Here is a 19,965-nt window from a genome sequence, read left to right as displayed (position 1 = left end):
GGAGCCGGAGCCTGCGCGGTTGCCAGGGTGACGGGAATACAACATGGCGCGCTGAGGGTTGGGCTGAGAGGTGCTCGGCGGTCGGGAGGGGGCCCGGCCGCTCTCTCGCTCACCCCGAGACCTGCAGGCGAGCGCAGGATGAACAGTAAGGGGGTGCGGGGGAAAGCCCTGATCGGTGTGGTAGGCCGCGGGCAGGGGGCCCTTCCTCAGGGGTGGCGTGGGCCCGGGCGCCTCTGAGGAGGCCGGCCGTCACCCGCGACCCTGGCCTGAGGGGACCGGGGACCGGGGACCCGGGCCGCGCGGGCAGCCCCCGGGCCGAGGTGGTTGTAGTTGTTTTTGCAGACCCTGCAAACCGCTGTCACTACAGCCTGCTGCCAGCTCCTATATCTCCCTACCGAGACCGCACACCTAAATGCTAAACGCTCTGCATGCCAGTCCTGCTCTTCAACAGGGTGCTAATAAATCTTTCTCCTGCTCCTGTGAAGCAGTAGCCTCTCTGTCTTCTGTTCTCTTTAAGTACTTTCTCAGAAATTGCTAAGTTTTCTCATTTGTTCTGCAAGCCTTTCCTTCTGTTACTTGGCATCCTTCTCCAAATCATCCCATGTGACATCCTACACATTTGGCATGTGTCTGAATGCAATAATTACATGCCATGGCCTTGTGACTGGCTGAACCTGAACTTCTTGTTGCTTTCTTTGGTTTTTTTGTTATTTTTCTCTTCCCACGTGCATCAACGTCACTTTTAAGTGTTATGGCCTTTTCATCTTGGCATCTTTGCAACAAAATATCTGCTTTAGATTTTTATAATATCCTGTTTTGACTATTGTAGTGCTATCTTTTCTGTCATTTTGCATTGGATTCTTTAATTCCAAATGATGACTGATTTTTCTGTGCTTTCTAGTTGCTGTAATATGGGTGTAGTCTTTGAATTCCATCACTTGCCAATTATTTCAATTTACATTTTTCTTAATTTCCCGAGTCCTGTAGCCTCTTGCACGTTAAACTGTCCTTCTACTGAATGATTACCTCTCTGCCATTCTCATGGCCACTTTTTTGATGTTTGACTAGTTCAGATTGCTACAACTTAGTCTTACAAATAACTTCTGCCATATCTTTTGTACTTGATTTTGTTTATTTGTGTGGAATTTCATTCCATTTTCCTAACCTTTATCTGCCTTTCCGCTAACCATTCTAAGGCTGAACATCTGTGTGTGCTGAAACAGAGGAGAGGGAAGGAAGAGGTTTGGTAATACCTAGCTTGTTATAGATGCCATGAAAGAATTGCTAACTGGCGATTAGGTCTTCTTTATTCTTTAACATTATGTGCAGGTGTAATTAAAACGCTTTATTTAATTTCATCCTCAAAGCTTTCAGTCTTAAAATGCTGGTAAAATTTTTAACATTTCTGTTATTGTTAATCTTTGAGTACCACAAATTCAGGTAAACTAACCAGTAATTAGTTTTGTTTTGTAGCTGTAGTAAGTTTCATAGCTTAAAATTGACATGCTTTGACCTGACTGTTCTCTTTCAGTGTGTGTTTGAAGTCTGTTGCTTTGATGGTTTTCTTTTGAAGAATCAGTTATTTGGTGCTGAAGTGGATTTTTAAGAATCTCTGGAAATTTTGGCTTGTGGATGCAAATTCAAATTTGTGTTAAATTGTTAGTACATTTGAAGTCTAAATTTTATTTCTTCTTATTCTATATAAACTTTTATGTTGTTATTCTTAAAATGTCTGAGTTCTTCTCAGCTTCTCATTAAATGGTAACTAACTTGTCACATGATCGTTCTCATTTTCACCCTAGGAGAAAAGCGCTCTCATTTTCAGTGATCTGTTTTGTTGAGAATTTACACATTGATTTCATGCATCAAAGAGACATCTCAAATAATGCAATTTTCAGCCCTGATTCTGCACTTTATTCAATCAGTTGAAATTATTCAGGTATTTGCTGTCATTCTTTTCACTGGACAGCTGTCTCTTAAGTGCCAGGTTAAAGCCTCAGTTGTTTGTTATGCGTGAGTTTTTGATTTTGCATGTATAGCATTCTATTGTAAAAAATTAAAATAACAAACCTTACATGCTGAAATGAAAAAAAATCTTTAGTGCTGTAAGAATGTTTTAAAGTATGTAAAGAATTAACTCTTCTTATGCTAATAGAACTCTTCAGTTGAAAATTTTTTTAAAAATCACATTATTTTGAGCAAAATACATGTACAGAAGAAAATACAAACAAAACCAAATTATATAAACATACTATCTGTCTTCTTTACCTTCTTATGCTAATAGAACTCTTCAGTTTAAAATTTTTTAAAAAATCACATTATTTTGAGCCCTCCACTGTCATCTGGACTTCTCTTGTAGGAGAAAAATACATGTATAGAAGAAAATACAAACAAAACAAAATTATATAAACATATACTATCTGTCTTCTTTATATATCTAAAAATATTTTCAATAAATTTGTACAATAATGCTTTCCCTGTGTTTCTCTGCTTAAGTGCCTTGGTTCATTAACAGCTATGGCTGGTATACCATAGATATTCATATCTTCATATCTTATTTTCAGATCATATGATTTGAATATTTTTTTTTTTGTGCCAGAGAATCAATTACTTGCATTTACAAAACAGTTATTAGAATCAAAGAGTAGGTCAACAACCAACTAGGGTTTTTTGTATCTGCCTTGGGTTTTTTTTTCCTTAGGGACTGGCTCTGACCTTATATGAACATATAAGGTAGCCAGTGTGTATCTGACAAATTGGAGGGTATCAGTTGCTACCAACAAAATCCATTGAAACTTTTTCTTCGTAATCCTGTAAGAGCGGAGTTTAAGTATTTTGAATTTACTATGTCCATCTTATATTTAGCTATTTAGATAGGAAATTAAAACTTAAGGCGGGGGTAGAAAGCACGGTGCAAAGTATGATTTTTGCTGACAAAGTACGTTACTTGCTCGGTTGTGTTGCTTAGTGAACGCCAAAGGCTAGGGATCACCTTGCTTAAAGCACTAATTGACCAGTTATCAAATAACAGCCACCTGAATTAAACAATCTCACGGTTTCTTCACTATTTTGGAGTCTCCGTTAGAAATTGCCTCTTTTACCTCTAATGATTTTCAAATTCTGTTTCTGCTTTTAAAATCGTTCTATAGCTAAATTGTCTGTATGGAGTGCATTAGATGGTGTCATTGATTTTAAATTGCACCGCTTTTTCCTATTTTTCAAATTTTGATGGCCTAGTTAGTTAGTTTATGATCCAGCGGGATGGATAATGATCAGAAAACCTAAGCAGCAGGTGATAAAAATGAGAAGAGCAACTGACAATTCTCACAGAAGTGCTGCTACTATATTGGAGAAAGGGATTTGCAAGGGAAAGGTTTAATTGAAATATAAGCATTTAAATCACAAGGAAGACCTTTTTTTTTCTTTTTTTTTCCTAACAGGCATAAGTGTGAAAGTTGGGGAGGAGAAAAGTGATGAAGACAACACAAATTGATTGCTAGTTGTAAGACAGCATTAGAATGTCCCTGCCTAAGGAACTTTTCCCTCCGCAAAATTTCTTGGCAGGCTTTTTCCACTGTGAGGCTGTATTTATCCTTGTGAATTAAACATATCTGGAAATCTTCTTGGACACAAAGAGCAACTGGCATGAAATGGCCCACATCTATGCTAGTAAATTCTCTTATCTTCCAAAACAAAGCGGTAGGACAGAAACTGCTAGAGGAATAACCTTAGAAGGAGTCCTCACATCAGGCTGGGAAGGTGCCTAGAAGAGTGGTAGTTGTCACAGGCCAAATCCATGCCAGAGACTGTTGTCACAGTAACTAATACAGGCAACTACACCTTGTTGAATTTACTGCTATCAACATACCTTAAGACTCCTGTGGTTATTCTGACTCCCATAAAGGGTTGAATATGATAAAAGAGGTTTCCCGCTCTGCCTCCATCAAAATGACTGGGTTTGGATCTTGCTTTTGACATAGTCTTATCATTTAAGAAACAGCAGCATAAAGCTAACCAAATTGGGTTTTGCTCAGATGAAATTACTGGAAGAATTATCAAGGATAGAATCTGTAGGTGCTAAAAATAAAGGGAAACAGGAGGACAAAGTGGGTGAAGGGAAGCAGGCAGTGGGATTGGTAAGGAACAGTTAATGACAAAGCTGAAGGAGAATAAAGGAGGAGAAATGTCAATTCTGAAGGAAATTAGGAAAAGACTCAGAAATCAATATAAATAAAGCTTTCTTTATAACCCTTATGTTATCTGCTTCATCTCTCAAAATTCTGCAGAACTCGAATTGACTGATTTTCATATTATTGTGTTTGGTCCACTTCAAACAAACAAAAAAAACCCAACCCAAAACAAACAACACCCCAACCCCCAAAGAACCAAAAAACCATGTTGGAACAATGACAAGATACGCTTGCTTTTCAAGATAATTTTATGTTTTTGGTAGAATGTAAGTAAAGGGGGAGGGGTCGGTGAAAGAAACAAAGTATAAGTTCAGACATGAGTTTCTAATGTGCTGAAGCAGAAAAAAGGTATGAAGTGCTGTGTGCAGAGGCATCATGTCTCTGAGCAAGGAGGCAGTAGTTTATTGTCTAAGATATGTATATATATTATGTGTAAAAAAAAAAACCCTTTTGTTTAAAATTTTTCTGTTAGAATTTAACAAATCAAGTATGGCTTAATATGCAGTATTCATAATAATTTCTATTTTAAACATACTGAAACTGTATATTTTTGTTTTTAGACTATAAACCAGTTGGTAAGATAGGAGAGGGAACATTTTCTGATGTTCTGAAGACACTGAGTCTTAGGGATGGAAAGTACTATGCATGTAAACACATGAAGCAACATTTTGAAAGGTATGCATAATCAGTACTACAGAAGATCTTATTTAAATTCAGTGGGGGAATGTGAAATTAAGACTAAGTGAAGTTTTTTGAATACGCATGTATTACAAGGGTTTCCATAGAGTACAGAAAGGGACCTCTGCTGCTGATTATGCAGGGCCTTCCCATTTGGCACTGGGGTTATTTCCTTGAGTACTTTAATTGATGCCATCCACCATATTATATGCTGCTTGGCCACTGGGTTGAAAGTGAAACAAGAAGAATGAGGACTATATAGTTGATTTCTGCCTTTCCAAAAGCACTGAATATACTTGTGCTGGTTTTCTTTTTGCTGTAAATAATCGCAGGAGGAGGAGGAGGAAATGTGTCGGTCCTCCTCCTGGACAATACTTTTTTCAGTCTTACTTAAATACTGTTTTAATGCAAGTTAAAAACACTGTATTTATCTTTCATCCATCTATAGCATTAGTTATACTTGATATGTGCATTTATATTTAACTACATTCATGACCAAGACGTTATTTGGTCACAAAATAGCTGCTTTTTATCAGTTAGGTAAATAGAGAGGGCTATGTGGAAGTAGACATAGATTTTACATTCTTCTCGAAATGTATAAGTGCCAAACAATGCATCTTGGGTCACTGACTTTGTATTCTCAGTTAAATATATTAATTTCCTAGTGAAATCAGTGGAAGCAACACATCTGTACATATGAAGTAACATGGGACATTTTGCTCTTAGCTGAGATTTCACAATGTAACTCAGAGCTTCAAAGACTAAGGAAAAGTGGAGCTCTGAAAAAATTACTGTAAGTTAAAAAAAAATCATACTCGAATATCTTCAAGTAAAGTGGCTTCTGTATTGTGTTGTTAGAGAACTGTTGGTCTATGTATAAATTACCTACAAGTGACCAAATTGTCCAATTTGTGATCAGAAGAGTATTTAAACTAACTGCTTAACTACATCAAGGGGAGATGGTATACAATTCAGTGGTAGGGCATAACATAGGACATAACAACTCTTCTTTTCATGTGGCATGTTTAAAACATCTTTTAGACCTTTAAGATTTTGATAAATTGACCGACAAATTCTTTTGATGATATGAACTCTTTTAGCAACAGATAACAGTGTTTTAAACAGAACCTGCCCATACAAGGTATTTGTCCTAGTTTCAAATTGGAAAATATTGTTTTGGTGTTTAGCTTTAAGTCTGACTGTGAGAAGGTGTATGTGTCCTGTTCTGATCCACTAAATAGTGTGCAAAGCTCTTTGTTTCCTGCTTCCTCCCAAGAGTTTCCGTAGCATGTAGTTTATTAAAATCTAGGAGGGCAATCTAGGAGTAATGAAAGAATAGTTGAATAGTGTCTATTGTTCATAGACAATAGAGGTTAGCATCAAAAGTTAATTTTAAATGATAAATTTGGCAAATCTAGATTGTCACTTCCAGCATCATGCTGAGCAGGAGCTGGAATGTATACTACACCAGTGCAGAATAAACAGTATCACACATACTATTATGCAACACAAAATTCCTCCCCGATAGCTCCTTGGCGTGGTAACTGATGTCTGGAGCACAGTAAGTTGCTACTTATCTTGTTTGGGTAAGTCCAGCTGCTCCAGGCTGCAAGGAGGAATAAAGCCATTCTCCTGATCACTGATTTGCTCAATGAAGAAACAAAGCAGGCAAACAATTTATCAGGTCCTGCATTTGAAAGTTCAATTACAAACTAAAGTGGAGTAGGTTCTGACAGTCTGTCAGGACGCAGTCTCATGGCAGGGAAGAAAGACAATTCTAATCCAGTCCCTGATTGCAAGTCAGTCCTCCTCTTTTCTTTCTAATTCAACTTTAGTATGGAACAAGTGAATAATCTGAGAGAAATACGAGCGCTAAGGAGGCTGAGTCCACATCCTAATATCCTTATGTTACATGAAGTTGTTTTGTAAGTATGGTGCATTCATTTCTTTCTTCCTTATTCATTTATTTGAATGATATCCAATAACTTTTGGGTCTAGAGAGGTAACCTGTAGGCACTTAACCAGCTTTTTATTCCAATAGAAAGAAAAAAACAACAAATTTGTCCAATTCTGAAGTCTTTATGCCTTTTATGTTAAGAAAATCTGATGTAGCTCTCACTTTCTCTGGTGCTTTTGCAGCAGACCAAAAATATTTCAACATCAGTATTAAAATTACAGACATATATTTTAAGCATAGCTAAGCTTCATATCATAATATATAATACTTGCTGATGATTTCAACCTACATTCCATACCCAATGAGTGCTTTAACCACACAACATCATGTCTGCTGGAGACAGTATTTTGGTTAGGCACACTCAGAGTTTGTCTGCTGGAATAGGCTCTGGTACTTCAAGGATCTTGGTTTGACTTCTCAGTTTGAATTAGGGATCCAGGCAAACTGTGTGGCAGTATCGTTTTGTAGGCAACCTTACAGACACCCCTTTGCAAATAATAGAAGTTTAGATCTCTGAATTAGGCAGCAGCCGGGCTATGAATTTGGAAAGAGATCAGTCAGTGATGAAGTTGGGTTCCTTAGCCTCATTAGGCACATAAGTGTCTTCCGGGGACATGTTCTGTCTCATGAAGAGATGAGGTTTTATGACAGCATTTATTACATTACTGTGCGTTACAGTTCATCACTATGCAACAGCAGACTTCATTACTCAAATATTTGACGCAAAACTTGTTGAGTGCTCTAAAATATTTTTTTCTTGCTCTTCAGGCTGTCTTATTCCTCTGCTCAGAGCTCTGGTACTATACTGTTATTTACAGGCCCGTTTTCTACAAATATATGGAAAGCCAGTAACCGTGTCAGCAGCTTAGCTTTCTGGAATTCTCAGCTTCAGCTGCCCTGTTGTTAACGAAGTGTAATCCAGATGGCCAGCCGGCTCGCCTAGCTCTTTCACAGTCTGCAACTGAATTGCAGACTGTACCCTCAACCTTTTGCTGTCTGGGTTAATGGAACATTGCAGAGGGGATATACTTTAATGCAATTATCTGAAGGAAAAAAAAAAAGAAAGAAAAAAAGATGACGACGACCTACAGATGTCTGCCTCTGCAGAGCAGTGAAATGGAAAATAGTCTCAGATGTATTATCATATTGTGATAATACTTAAAATTGCTGTTGTCAGCAAAACACAGATTCCAATCAGATACCCCTTTCCATGCAATAGAACACTACTGGTGACCTAACTAGAAAGTATTTTCATATATAGGCCTACATATCTTTTATTGTAAGATTGTATCAGTTAATTTACTGGAAATTGCTTGATACTGAACAGTGTGATATGCCCAGAAAACATGCGTTCAAGTAACTTCAGTTAACTTTTGCAACAGACATTTTGGATAATATAAAATAAAACTATGATATTTCAGACCCTAAGTTGAAAAACTTTTATGAGAAAGTATCAAATAAAAATGAAAATGTCCATTTTGATACTGGTTAAACTAAGTACTTTTTTTCTATGCTGTGTACAAATCAACATCTAAATTTTATTTCTAGCTTAAAATCTCCTTATATTTGTTTCTTCAGTGATAAAAAAGCTGGCTCCCTTTCACTGATATGTGAACTTATGGACATGAATATTTATGAGCTGATAAAAGGTATGTAGCATATGCTTAAGAAACACACAAATCTTCCTTGTGTAGATCACAAAGTGGAATTAATTATTTTTTCACTTGGTTGTTCACCGTTACGTATTATAAAACTCATAAGGAAATTTTGTGCTGCACTGCTTTACTCTTTCTTTCTTTCCAGTGCACTGGATGCACGCAGAAGGTTTCTAATGAGTCAGGTCAATGGCCATCTATTTCTACAGTCAAACTTTACATGAAAACAACCAACCTTGACTGCAAGACACAAAATAATTGCTTTATGTAACAAGAAATGCAAGTTAGATAGGTTCTTTGTTAGGTCAGGACTGTAATGATGTAACAGGAAAATTATTCCCATTTGTTTCAAAAGCTACTGAATCAATGAATAACGATTTTTAGGTTTTATGTCTAGTAAAAATGCCTTTTACTAAGATTTCTCTATAAATAACATTGCTCCCTGAGACCTCCTATATTTAAAAATTCTGGAGTTGTTTGTCGAAGCAGGTGGGAGACTGTAAAAGCTTAAGGAAGAGTTCCTACAAAAAAAGTTTAGAACAAAAGCTGATTTAATACCAGGTCTCATATAGACACCAAAGGAGTTGGATACAGCGAATGAAGGGGCAGTTACTTATAATTCAATATTAAAAGAGGATTTTTTTCTGAATAATTAATAATTTGTAATGTCTTAACAGTTGGGAGATTTATTTAAACAACTGAGCATGCAACTGTCATTCAGCGTAATAGAATAGATAAAAGACTTGCTCCCAAACATTGCATTGGTGACACTGAGTATGCAGATCTCTAACAAAAGTAGTAGTCCTGTTCCTGACATAGATAAAAAATTGAGAATAAAATACAGTTATTTGCTGATCATTGAAGCAGACATGAATATTTGCTGCTTTTAATAAGACATTTTATTTTTCTAGCATAAATTTGTTAAGTTGTGAAGTCAGAGTAATGGCATATAGGAAGGAGTCCTAATTGATAGTAAGTTACTCCAGTGCATTAAAACAATCCTGCATCTACTTCTTCTAGGAAAGATACTGTACTTCAGTTATGAAAAATTAGAATGTTTAGGTTTGTTCTTTAACTGCCTTTTTTGTACGCCAGAATATTTGCTTTCGTTTGGTTACATTTATCGGTGTTTCTCTTATTCTTTTCATGTGAAAAAGCTTGCTATAGTAAGCACTGTATACAGATGGAAATTAGTCTAATAGTTTCATTATGTTCTGCTATGTCGGTTTTTTTTATTTTAAAATACAGTTTTTATCAAATTCAGGTTTTCCATAAGAAGATTGTTCTCCTGCCACTTAGTTGTAAAAACCTTTTTTATGGCATGGTGAATCAGTTAAAAATGAAATCTGTGTTCAATTGTAATCTGGAATGCTGCAGTTAGAGGTTATCTGAACATTAATCTGGGTCTACCTGAACCTCTATAAATTGCTGGTTCTTCTTTATGGTCTCGATTTTGTGTCTGGCCTGTGTTTCCCATGATACGATGTCTTTTTTTCACCTTGTACAAGGTGGTGGCGCATGGGGTGGAGCTTGTCAAATCATAGAATAAAATGGGAAAATGAACAACAGATTCCTCTGGAGATTATAATAAATAAAAGAAGTATTTTGATATTTTGAAGTATGAAAGGATTTCACTTGTGTCAAGCATTTTGCATTTTTCAGAAATTAATTTTGGGAGTCCAAAGTAGACATGTCAACACCACAATTTCCTATGGGGCAGAACTAGCTTTTTATTTGTTTTATCCCCCAAACAACTCTACTTGTGGCTTATTGTAAAGTCAAGAGATGTAACATGTGGCAGTGATTTCAAACAATAAATATAGCAAAAATTCCAAGTACGTAATTCAGTTGGAAAATTAATCTTTAGTTCTGAGCCAGAACACTTACTGACTCAGGATATCTAATTAATAATGGCAAGTAGAAGGAGGTCCTTCTGAATTTTCAGCATTGCGATCTGAAGGAGTGCATTACTAATTTGTAGAACAATTAAATTGTGTTACTAGCAATGCTCTGTCACAAAACAGTTTTCAGAGTGTACAAAAGTAGTTACCTTTCAGATGATTTGTAGCCTTTGTAAATTTCTACAGTGTATAGTAATGCGAATGCTTGTCATTTTCTGACTACTCTGAATCTTGCAAAATTAAGTTTAATAAAGGTGCAGAACAATTCAAAAAGCTCTAAGTTAGAAAAATTTAGAGGCAAGCATGGTTTGTATGAAGTTTTGTAGTGAAGAAAAACTTGAACCTGGGGTTGAGTGAAAGTGAATTTCTAATTTAACAAGGTGTATGCAGAGAGACACTTCTGTAATTAGGAACACAGTTCGCTATAATGCTACTAATGTGGGAAGTTCATCCCTTTGGTTTTTTTCCTTAATAAACTGACAGATTCATGTTATCGATCAAGACAAGGCTATTTATCTTTACACAAAGTCATAATCCTCTTGCTATTAATTTATAGTGGTATCACAAATAATTTAATAATTGAAAAACAGTCTTGCCTTTTGTTTAATCAAGAACAGTTTGGTCATTTAAAGCGACGAAAAAAATATGGCTTAGAGAGGTGGGGGAGATGCCTCAAGCAAAAACGATTGTAGCCTTAAGTGCCACCACCTTACGATTCACTTCGTCATTACTTCCAAATAAGATTTCTCTAATGATAAATCTGGAAGTAGAAGAGCATCTGCTCCAGGTTTTACTAGTGACATGTAATGAAAAAACAAGTCAGTGTGACTTCTTTTTGTGAGGGCCCGATTTTTTAAATACTAGTAATAATCCGAGTTGGTTTGAATAGCTGCATTTTATAAAATCTGTTCTCCTAGAAATGACAAAAATCCTGATGTTGAAAACACCAGTTATCTCTACTGGGGTAATAATACTACAATTCCTGATGTAAATGGTACTCCGTTTCAAGTGCTTTGTTATCTAATCCTGCTCAGTGGATTATGTGGCTGGCTGGAGGAGTACTGTAATCAGTTAGGAACACAAGTCCCGCTGGCTGCTAGGACTCGAGGCCTCAATGAGTTAGTGTCCTGATAATCTCCCTCCTCCTCCCCAGCCAATTACTCATACTACTGTCATCAGGCAGATCAGTACCTGCTTTGTTTTTCAAAAATGTGATCATTTCTGCCTCCGTTGATGACATTGCAGTGTTACATAAAGGCATTACAGCAAGATTAAAAGGCCTTTGGAGCCTATAAAAGAAAAAAACTGAGTAGTTGCTGAACGGCTCTGAAAAATAGATAAAATTTATAACTATCGTTATTGTGCAATGGCAAGAGCAAGCTAAACTACATTGGTTAACCTTTAATTTGTAAGTCAAATGTGAATCACAGTCATTTAAGCATTGCAGTAATTTGAGGTGATTGATATGGATCTTGAACCTTAAGGACAGTTACTTTGTTTAGAGAGGAAATTAATGTTTAGAAGTGAAATACTGCAGTTCTGTTAGAACTTGGGGAAACAGATACTGCAAGAAAAAGATGCAGTAAAAGCTAAGGTAGATTACAGACTACTGAATTGACAGTTGTTAGCTGAGCTATTCTGGTGCATACTGAAATTCTAAATTATGTCTGAAGTAGAGTGGAAAATGGATTACAAAGCCTGACACAAATAGTATAATTGAAAAAGGTAGTATCGATGCACTATTGGAAGCTGAAGAGTAATTTCTTTTTGTATTCTGTTGTTTGCTAAAAAGGACTTGTACAACTTGAAATTTAATTCTAGGAAGGAGAAAACCATTACCTGAGAAAAAAATTAAGAACTACATGTACCAGTTATGCAAATCTCTTGATTACATACATAGGTAAGAGACCTGGTTCAGCAAGAGCTTTACAGTAAATGTATAGTACATTTATTTCAGGGTCGTCTCTAAGCAGAGACATACAATTGACGGGGTCAGCAGACTGCTGCAGGGGGAAAAAAGGCCATTGCCCAGAGGCACCTTTGCCTGTAGCAGAGCCCTGGGAGGCAGCAAGTGGGCAGCCCAGGCTGCTGCCAACGCTCCAGAGGAGCTGTAGTGGAGCCCCCCTGGGAGGGGGTGGCCTTTGCAGACTTTTGGTAATCCCGATGAGAGCAAAAGCAGAAAGTCCCCTTCCTGGACTTGCCCATTCCCCATACCCATACCTGTAAGCTGCTGGTGGCAAAATGCAATTTTTTTAAACTATGCTGTTGATAAGTTTGAACAAAGTGTTAGTTTCTTTAAGTTGTTTTTGTTTGTTTGTTTGTTTTACAAATAACTGGAAGCACTGATAGCGTTTATCATTTTACTGAACTCTTCTCTCTGGTGTGTTTATGTTGGTACAGAAATGGGATATTTCACAGAGATGTGAAACCAGAAAACATATTAATAAAGGTAATTAATTTTATGTGAGAATATTTAACTGAAAGTGAAGTATATCAGTGTTTTTCTCTTTACTCTGAGAAGATAATGCTGCTTCATGAATTAAAAGTACAGTTTTTAAAAAATATAGAGACAGCTACTTCTAATACCATATTCCTGATCTAGAAGAATGAACAAGCAAGTTTGTCATTGAGTAAGACCTTACATGAATCAGATGTGTTACAGCCTGCGTGTGTTCCAATCTAAAAACCTGCTCTTTGTCCTCTATTAATTTATATTTCCCTTTCTGTGTTAACCCAGAAACAAGTGATAGGGTTCAGTTCTGGAGCACTTTGTTTCTACATTCAATTCCTATGTTCAATGGAAGTTAATCATACAAAAGAGAGCAAAAGCTTTCAGGAGATTTCTTCATTGAAATCTATTACGACAGTTTCAGAGTGTTCTTTTGTTAATGTCTGAAAAGGAAGGATTTCAAAACTCAGTTTATGATGTTTTATTTTCTGGAGATAATTTTTTCTTCTAAGTCTTAGAAGTGTACAGGAGATGCTGTTACAAAGAGAAGCCAAAGCCACCTATTATATCACTGCTAAACACAAGAGCTCTAAGAAAATAACTTAATCCAGATGTCCTATTTAGTCTTCCTTTCAGTAGTAGTCCATATGCTTTTCAATTAACTCTTAGCTCTTTCTTTTAATGATGTACAGAATGGTATTTGCCCATATTACGGGACACAGATATTTTCAAGCATGGAGCTACGTGCTATTTAAATGCAGCTTTTCTGCTATAATACCACCCCTGGGATTTCTGAAAGTTTATTCTTAAAGTAGTCTGTGATTTCTTTTATGATGACTACTTCGCACATTTAAGGAAAATCTTTGCATGAATATTTCAGTGTTTCTAATTTGTCAAAATACTTTATTTTTGCAGCAGAATACCCTGAAGTTAGGAGATTTTGGATCTTGTAGGAGTATCTATTCTAAGCAGCCACATACAGAATATATCTCTACACGCTGGTACCGGGCACCTGAATGCTTACTTACAAATGGCTACTATAGTTATAAAATTGATATGTGGAGTGCTGGCTGTGTTTTCTATGAAATCACAAGGTACAGTGTTCAGTGGAGGGTCTTGCTTATTATTAATCAAGCAAATCAAAGGTAATAAGGAGCACATGGTATGGGTAATATAGTCTGCATGGTTCATGCAGCATTAATCCTGTCTTGTCTGGCACTCTGTTCACCCTATGGCAGATTAGTAATAAAGCAGTGGGATGTTCAAGAGAACATAGTACCAACAAACATTATTTACAAGTAAAATAACGTTTTTGACCAGGTGGTTGTTCTGGTGTTTGTTTTGGTTTTAGGATTTTTTTCCACCGGCTTCATATTTGAGTTTGGTAAAAATGTGTTTTCTCTGCTTTATCTCTGAATGGCTCATTTCCTGTCATGAGCATCACTAACTATGCTCAATCTTGTTAATGCACTTGATGGTAAAACTTTTCCCTTGTTTTTTGACTTACTGTTCTGCAAAAACAGAGGAGATTAGAGAAGACACTCCCTCTGATTTGCTACTTTGATTTCTACTATAGTGTGTTTAACACACTTGTACCAGGACCTTATGTCCTGGAATGTTTTGAAGTCAGATTCTGATGAAGGAAGAGTTCAGGAAAACTCGGATTATAGTCCTTTAAGCTTTTCGATGATGATGAAACTATAACTCAAAAAAAGTGTCACTGGTCTTCAAGAAAAGAGGAAAAATAACCACCATGAGTATTTGTCCAATATCTTTGTGCCCTAGCAACAGCAGCAGTTCTTCTTTATTCTCCTCCCACACTGCAGTCTCTGATATGCAACCAGGAGTGATAACATTTGCTTAGCTTCTTTCCTCCTCCTCCACATGGCAAGTGCAGCTGCTGCCATCATCATCACATTAAATGACAACCCTTATGCTTTGCCTGATAACTTGTAGAAACAGTCCTACTTTGGTCAGAAAACTGTTAAGAGAAAAATCCCAAATGTGACAGTTCTCTTGCAAAGTAAATTGGGACCAAAAGCTTTAAAAATGCCATGGTTTTTCATTTCAATTTGAATCAGGTGGGCTTTGAAGTTTGGGAAGAAAATTACACGCTGCAAACTTCAGTTTTCTTGGGGCAAAAAGCCTTAAAGATATTTCCTCATAATTTTAGGTTAATGTAACAAATTTTATTCTTTGCAACCACTGCACATTTTCAGAGACCTGACAGATGTGTTCAGAGAGAAATGAGGGATGTTTATTGGAAATTACCGAATTAAAAAAGATACAGCCTTGCCAAACTAAAGGAAGTTATGGACGGGCTTGTTTCTTTTTAAGTGCATCTTGCAGTGTTTGCTGTTGAACATTTGTGTAAGCTTTTACATCATATTGTGTAAGAATTTTTAGTCTTTTACTCAGCCATGCTTATTTTTCAAATCTTGGTCTCCCTCTTTCTGTTCCTTATAAATCATGGGGTTTTTTTGTGGATTGCACAGTTGTTGCACAGTTGTTCTTCCTGAAGTTATAGCTTTACATTTAGAGACAGCACATTTTTGTAGTTCACACAAAAGCTACTCCCAACTGCTTGTCTTGATGTAACTGCACAACATGAATCAGATCTCTTTTCTCTCCTTCCTCTACTCAAAGCTTTATAAAGACATTCAGAGAAGTGTGCAGCCAGCTGTTTGATTGAATTTGCAAACAGTTAAAAGAAGTTTCCTCCTTCTACAGGGGGCTAAATGTATTACAAGAATCATGTGGTGCTACTGAAGTGTTTCTTAAATTATAATCCTCAGGAAATGCTCTGCTAACATGGAAAAAAGCAACACGTGCAAGAGATAAATGTTAGTGGACCTAATTTGTTAAGTCAGATTGTTCTACTGATAACAATGTTTTCAAGGACTCTATGCAAGTTTTGTATTAACTGGGGATCAAGCTCAGGAATGCACAACAAGAGGGACTGCTTGACTCTGCTATCTTAAAATGAGGAAAACACATTGCCATCTGGGTAGAACACACAATCCCATTTACCTTGCCTTTCACCAGGAGGGATGTTCTCTTTACATATTTTACCCCAAACCTGTAAGGAGGGGGCAACTACAGGTTTCTGTTTAATAACCCAAACTACTCTTTCCATCTAAACAGGTAGTTGTATTAATCTGCTCCTCACATGTTGTCCTTCAGTTGTTGGTTGGTATTAAACTGTCTACAAATTAATAATTCTAAAATGTACCTTCCTTGTAAATTAAAAATTTTTAACTAAAGTGGCAGCTGTGCCACTTAAACTAGTTCGATTGTGTCTTCTCTACTGCTAATACCATCTCTTACCTTGCAGTTTTCAGCCTCTCTTTCCTGGATCTAATGAGCTGGACCAAATTTCAAAAATCCATGACGTTATAGGCACTCCCGCTAACAAAACTCTCAACAAGTTAAAGCTGTAAGTATGCACTCCCATAGTTATTAATCTCACTGTTTAAATATCCACAATATAACTGTACAACTGTGTGCAATTTCTGCTCAGGGAAAAATCTAATACTGTTGTGACAGCTGCTGACCAAGGAGCAGTGTCTTCTATCCCAAGCCAGAGATAATCACGCATTTGTGATCCTTGCAGGCAGAGCAGAGGAAATCTGAGCCTGTATCAATCTTATTTGGCCTTTTATTTCCATAGTATCTTTAATGCCAATGATATAACTTAATAGGAAAGAAAACATTTCTTCCAAGTATTACTTACTTGTCCCTAATAAATGATTACCTAAGTCAGATTAGAATCATTTTTTTTCGGTAAATTTTAATTCTGTCTGAATCTGCATGAATAACTGTTTGTTCTTAACTTGCTCAACACAGGTCAAGAATTGCGAGTTTTGATTTCCCCTTTAAAAAAGGAAAAGGAATACCTCTTCTTGTGCACAATTTGTCTCCCAAAGGCTTCTCTCTCCTGTACGCAATGATAAAATATGATCCTGATGAGAGAATTGCTGCCCATCAAGCATTACAGCACCCTTATTTTCAAGAACTCTGGCAAGTGACTTCAAATCGCTTCAATCTTGAAGACTCAAATTAAAAAGTGGAGGGAGCGCTGTGTGCTTATTATTTAAAGTGAATGAAATTTGCTTACAGTGCTAGTACTTAGCTTGCAAGACAGCGAACGTAATTCAGTCAACATAATTCTTTGTGTTGAGCCCGAACTTCACCTAAAAGACAGCTGATGTTTTTCTCTTTTTTCTTTTTCCCCCCAAATGTTTTAGGGCAGCTGATACACAAGCTTTGGCCATGCATAAAAAATTAAGGTTACTAGGAAATACAGCAGGGCAAGTACCTCTGCGTTTGTGGCAAATTTCAAGGGAAAGTCAAAGACAGGTAACATTTAGGTGGAATAATAGTCAGCCCATTTAGAGAAAGTAAGTTGTGACACTGAGCTTGTTAGCTGGAAACAAATGTTTTACTTAAGCTGATTACTGGGTTTTATTCAGTCTGCCTAAACGCTGATCTTTATTGGGTCTGATGCAGTTCTACACCCCGCAAGCCCCAAAAATCATGAGTTAGAATTTAGAAGCTGTGATACCACATAATCCCTTCAGCAGACAGTTGTCATAGTTGCTATTACTTAGAGGGTCAGTTCCACTTTTTTTTTTTTATTAAATATCTTCATCCTCTTCTTTTGTTGTCTGCCTTTTGAGTTGAAAAGTTGTACAGATGAAGTTGTAGCAGAGGCAGAAAGTGTGTTTTTGCCTTTTCAGGCCTTCAGTCTACAGTTTGAACAAATAATGTTTTTTTTAACTTAATTATCCTGTATTTAGATGATATCTGAAAAAATCCTAGACTTGTATTTGACACTGGAACTCAGAGAATTAAAATCTGATTAAAAATTCTAGCCAATTAAAACTTTATCTTCAAGCCATGTGAAAAATACTCAACATATTCACTCTTTAAGAGCTTACTATATCCGTAAGGTGTGATGGAATTTAGTACTACATGAAAAACTCTCAAATACATTTTTTCCCCCAAAAAAACAAATTACAGGAGCAAAAAAAAAACCAAACTGTTGTGCATTTAACCTTGAAAGTGTGAGCTCTTCTATAGGAGCAGCCACATTTTCCATCAATTTAGTTCTAGGGTCCATCAGTGTGAGCTTAGCAAGAAGTTCCTTCAGGAAACATCCAGTAGGATAGTAATTTTTAAAAAAGAATTAGCTGAAGTAATGTTTGGCTGAGTTTTTGCTGTTTTTTTCCTGATTAGTTGGATTTTTTCTTCTATTTTTATTCCTTAAGATGTTCTCAGAAAGAAATTGAATCTTATTTCTTTATTTTTAAAGTATTCTCTTAGGAAAGACCAGGAAAAAACAAAACAACATGGACCTCCTCGTGGAGAATTACCAAAATTAAATCTTTCCAGAGCAGCCAAATTGACTCCAATGTTGCAGTCAGTTTTCTGGGCACCTAAGGAAAGTGGTGAAACCCCCGTGTTACAGTCTGCTAGATTTATTGGATCAGACATCAAGGTATAGACTCTAACTTGCTCAGTAAAATGTAATAGCAAAATGTGTTCTACAGAGCATATTTCAAAATCCTGTTGTTTCCTCAACAGTCTGAGAAACAGAAGGCACTTAAGTCTTCCCGAAAACATTTCCACTTACCTGCTATAGAACGAAGAGGAGGAGGTTACTGACCGCCCTGTAAAGTATTCGGAGTGTGAGGAAAAGCCATGACTATGCAGTGTGAGAGACCCGATCATGCTTCTGTTGTTAGAGATCTAACAAACAAGAACAGCAGTGCCTTATTTTGTGTTTCTCTGGCAATTTATAGGAAAGCCCCACAAGGTTATGAGGGCTGCTTACCTACCATTTTGGTATGCTGTTCATAAAGGGTATCAATATTTAATTAAAGCATTGTTCTGGCAGAGCTCAGAGAGCGCTCTGTACTGAACTTTCTAAGTATTTTTTCCTTTTAGAACCTGATGGAGGAGGAGGTTGGTTAAAAATAACATGAAAGGATTCTTTGAGCTTCAGTATTAGGAATGGAATGTTACGTACAAAATATAATTTTTCATATTGTATTATAAATGACAGCTAACTTTTGTATATTTTTTAGATGTTAAAAAATTATTTTTCAGTCAACTGTGGAAAGTATTCACCTCCTGTATTTAATAACTTCAGCCTCAAGTTTTATCGAGAATGTGCAGATTATGCAATCATATGAGAGACTTGATTTTGATGCAGTTTCTGTAACTGCTGAATACTTTTATAGAACCATAATCTAGCTAAAAGCTAAAGCGACTGTTTATCTGATTCAAAAGCAAATAAAACTTAGTCACGGTTTTCTTCAAGCCATTGATCTTAAGATTAATCAAAAGTTTTAAGGGTGACTGATCCTGCAGCTAGTTGCTTAAAAGAGCAGTAAAGGAACATATCTTCTCATGTTTCAGAAATTTTGCACACAGATCATCAGTAACAATTTAATATAGTGTTACTGTTTGCTGGTGCCATAAAAGGCAGAGTTAAAAGGCAGCATTTTTATCTTACTTGAAAAAAGTAATTACTGCAATTTGCTACCATTGATTTTAAACCTCCCCAAATCTCCTACAAATCTGCAGTAATTAATTTGCAATACTTAAATTTAGTGATGTGTTACAAACCAGTTTTGCTATTTAAAAAACAAATCAGTTTGTGCAAGTCAGACTTAGCTGGGGGTTTAAAAATATTCTGCCCGCCAAGTGTGCGTGCAAGACAGGTTTTGCAAAAAACCCTTTTTTGGGTTGGTTGTTTTTTGGTTTTTGGTTTTTTTTTTTTCAGTAGTTCCAAAACTTACTCTGCTGGGAAGCGATCATCTTTTTTTTGCAGTAACCAAACACCTCTGTGTCTGCTGCTGCTGTTGAGAATTTTCTGTTCAACAAAAAAGTGAAAACCCAGCAATGGTTGATGAGAGAAAGCAGGCAAGGGGCACATTGCATTAGAAATCACCGCTGCACATGAGGCACTATGAAAACAAAGAACAGAGGCAGCGCACTGGGGTGGCAGATCATGTTAAAGTTCCTAAGGCAACCCTTAAACATCAATTTGAGAGTGATGCTCTAAATCTAGACAAACTATTTATTCTAATCAGTTAAGATGCAGCGCAAAGAATGCAGTAAAATACAC

General features: G+C 36.5%; 1 protein-coding gene across 1 annotated transcript in view; it reads left to right on the top strand.

The window, feature by feature from the left end:
* Nucleotides 1-18,497, top strand: part of MOK (MOK protein kinase) — an 18,563-nt gene extending 66 nt beyond the window's left edge. The window contains exons 2-13 of the mRNA XM_009891089.1: nucleotides 2,940-3,030; nucleotides 4,751-4,865; nucleotides 6,704-6,793; nucleotides 8,404-8,474; nucleotides 12,203-12,281; nucleotides 12,782-12,830; nucleotides 13,746-13,924; nucleotides 16,165-16,266; nucleotides 16,677-16,850; nucleotides 17,078-17,189; nucleotides 18,145-18,330; nucleotides 18,417-18,497. Coding sequence (XP_009889391.1) covers nucleotides 2,940-3,030; nucleotides 4,751-4,865; nucleotides 6,704-6,793; nucleotides 8,404-8,474; nucleotides 12,203-12,281; nucleotides 12,782-12,830; nucleotides 13,746-13,924; nucleotides 16,165-16,266; nucleotides 16,677-16,850; nucleotides 17,078-17,189; nucleotides 18,145-18,330; nucleotides 18,417-18,497 — 1,329 coding nt within the window. The remainder of the gene's footprint in view (nucleotides 1-2,939; nucleotides 3,031-4,750; nucleotides 4,866-6,703; nucleotides 6,794-8,403; nucleotides 8,475-12,202; nucleotides 12,282-12,781; nucleotides 12,831-13,745; nucleotides 13,925-16,164; nucleotides 16,267-16,676; nucleotides 16,851-17,077; nucleotides 17,190-18,144; nucleotides 18,331-18,416) is intronic.
* Nucleotides 18,498-19,965: the final 1,468 nt, after the last annotated feature.

The sequence above is a fragment of the Charadrius vociferus genome, unplaced genomic scaffold (assembly GCF_000708025.1).
Source record: "Charadrius vociferus isolate BGI_N301 unplaced genomic scaffold, ASM70802v2 scaffold228, whole genome shotgun sequence".
In the NCBI taxonomy this organism is placed as follows: Eukaryota; Metazoa; Chordata; class Aves; order Charadriiformes; family Charadriidae; genus Charadrius; species Charadrius vociferus.
The sequence above is the reverse complement of the archived record's forward strand: the minus strand, read 5'-3'. Positions and strand labels throughout refer to the sequence as shown.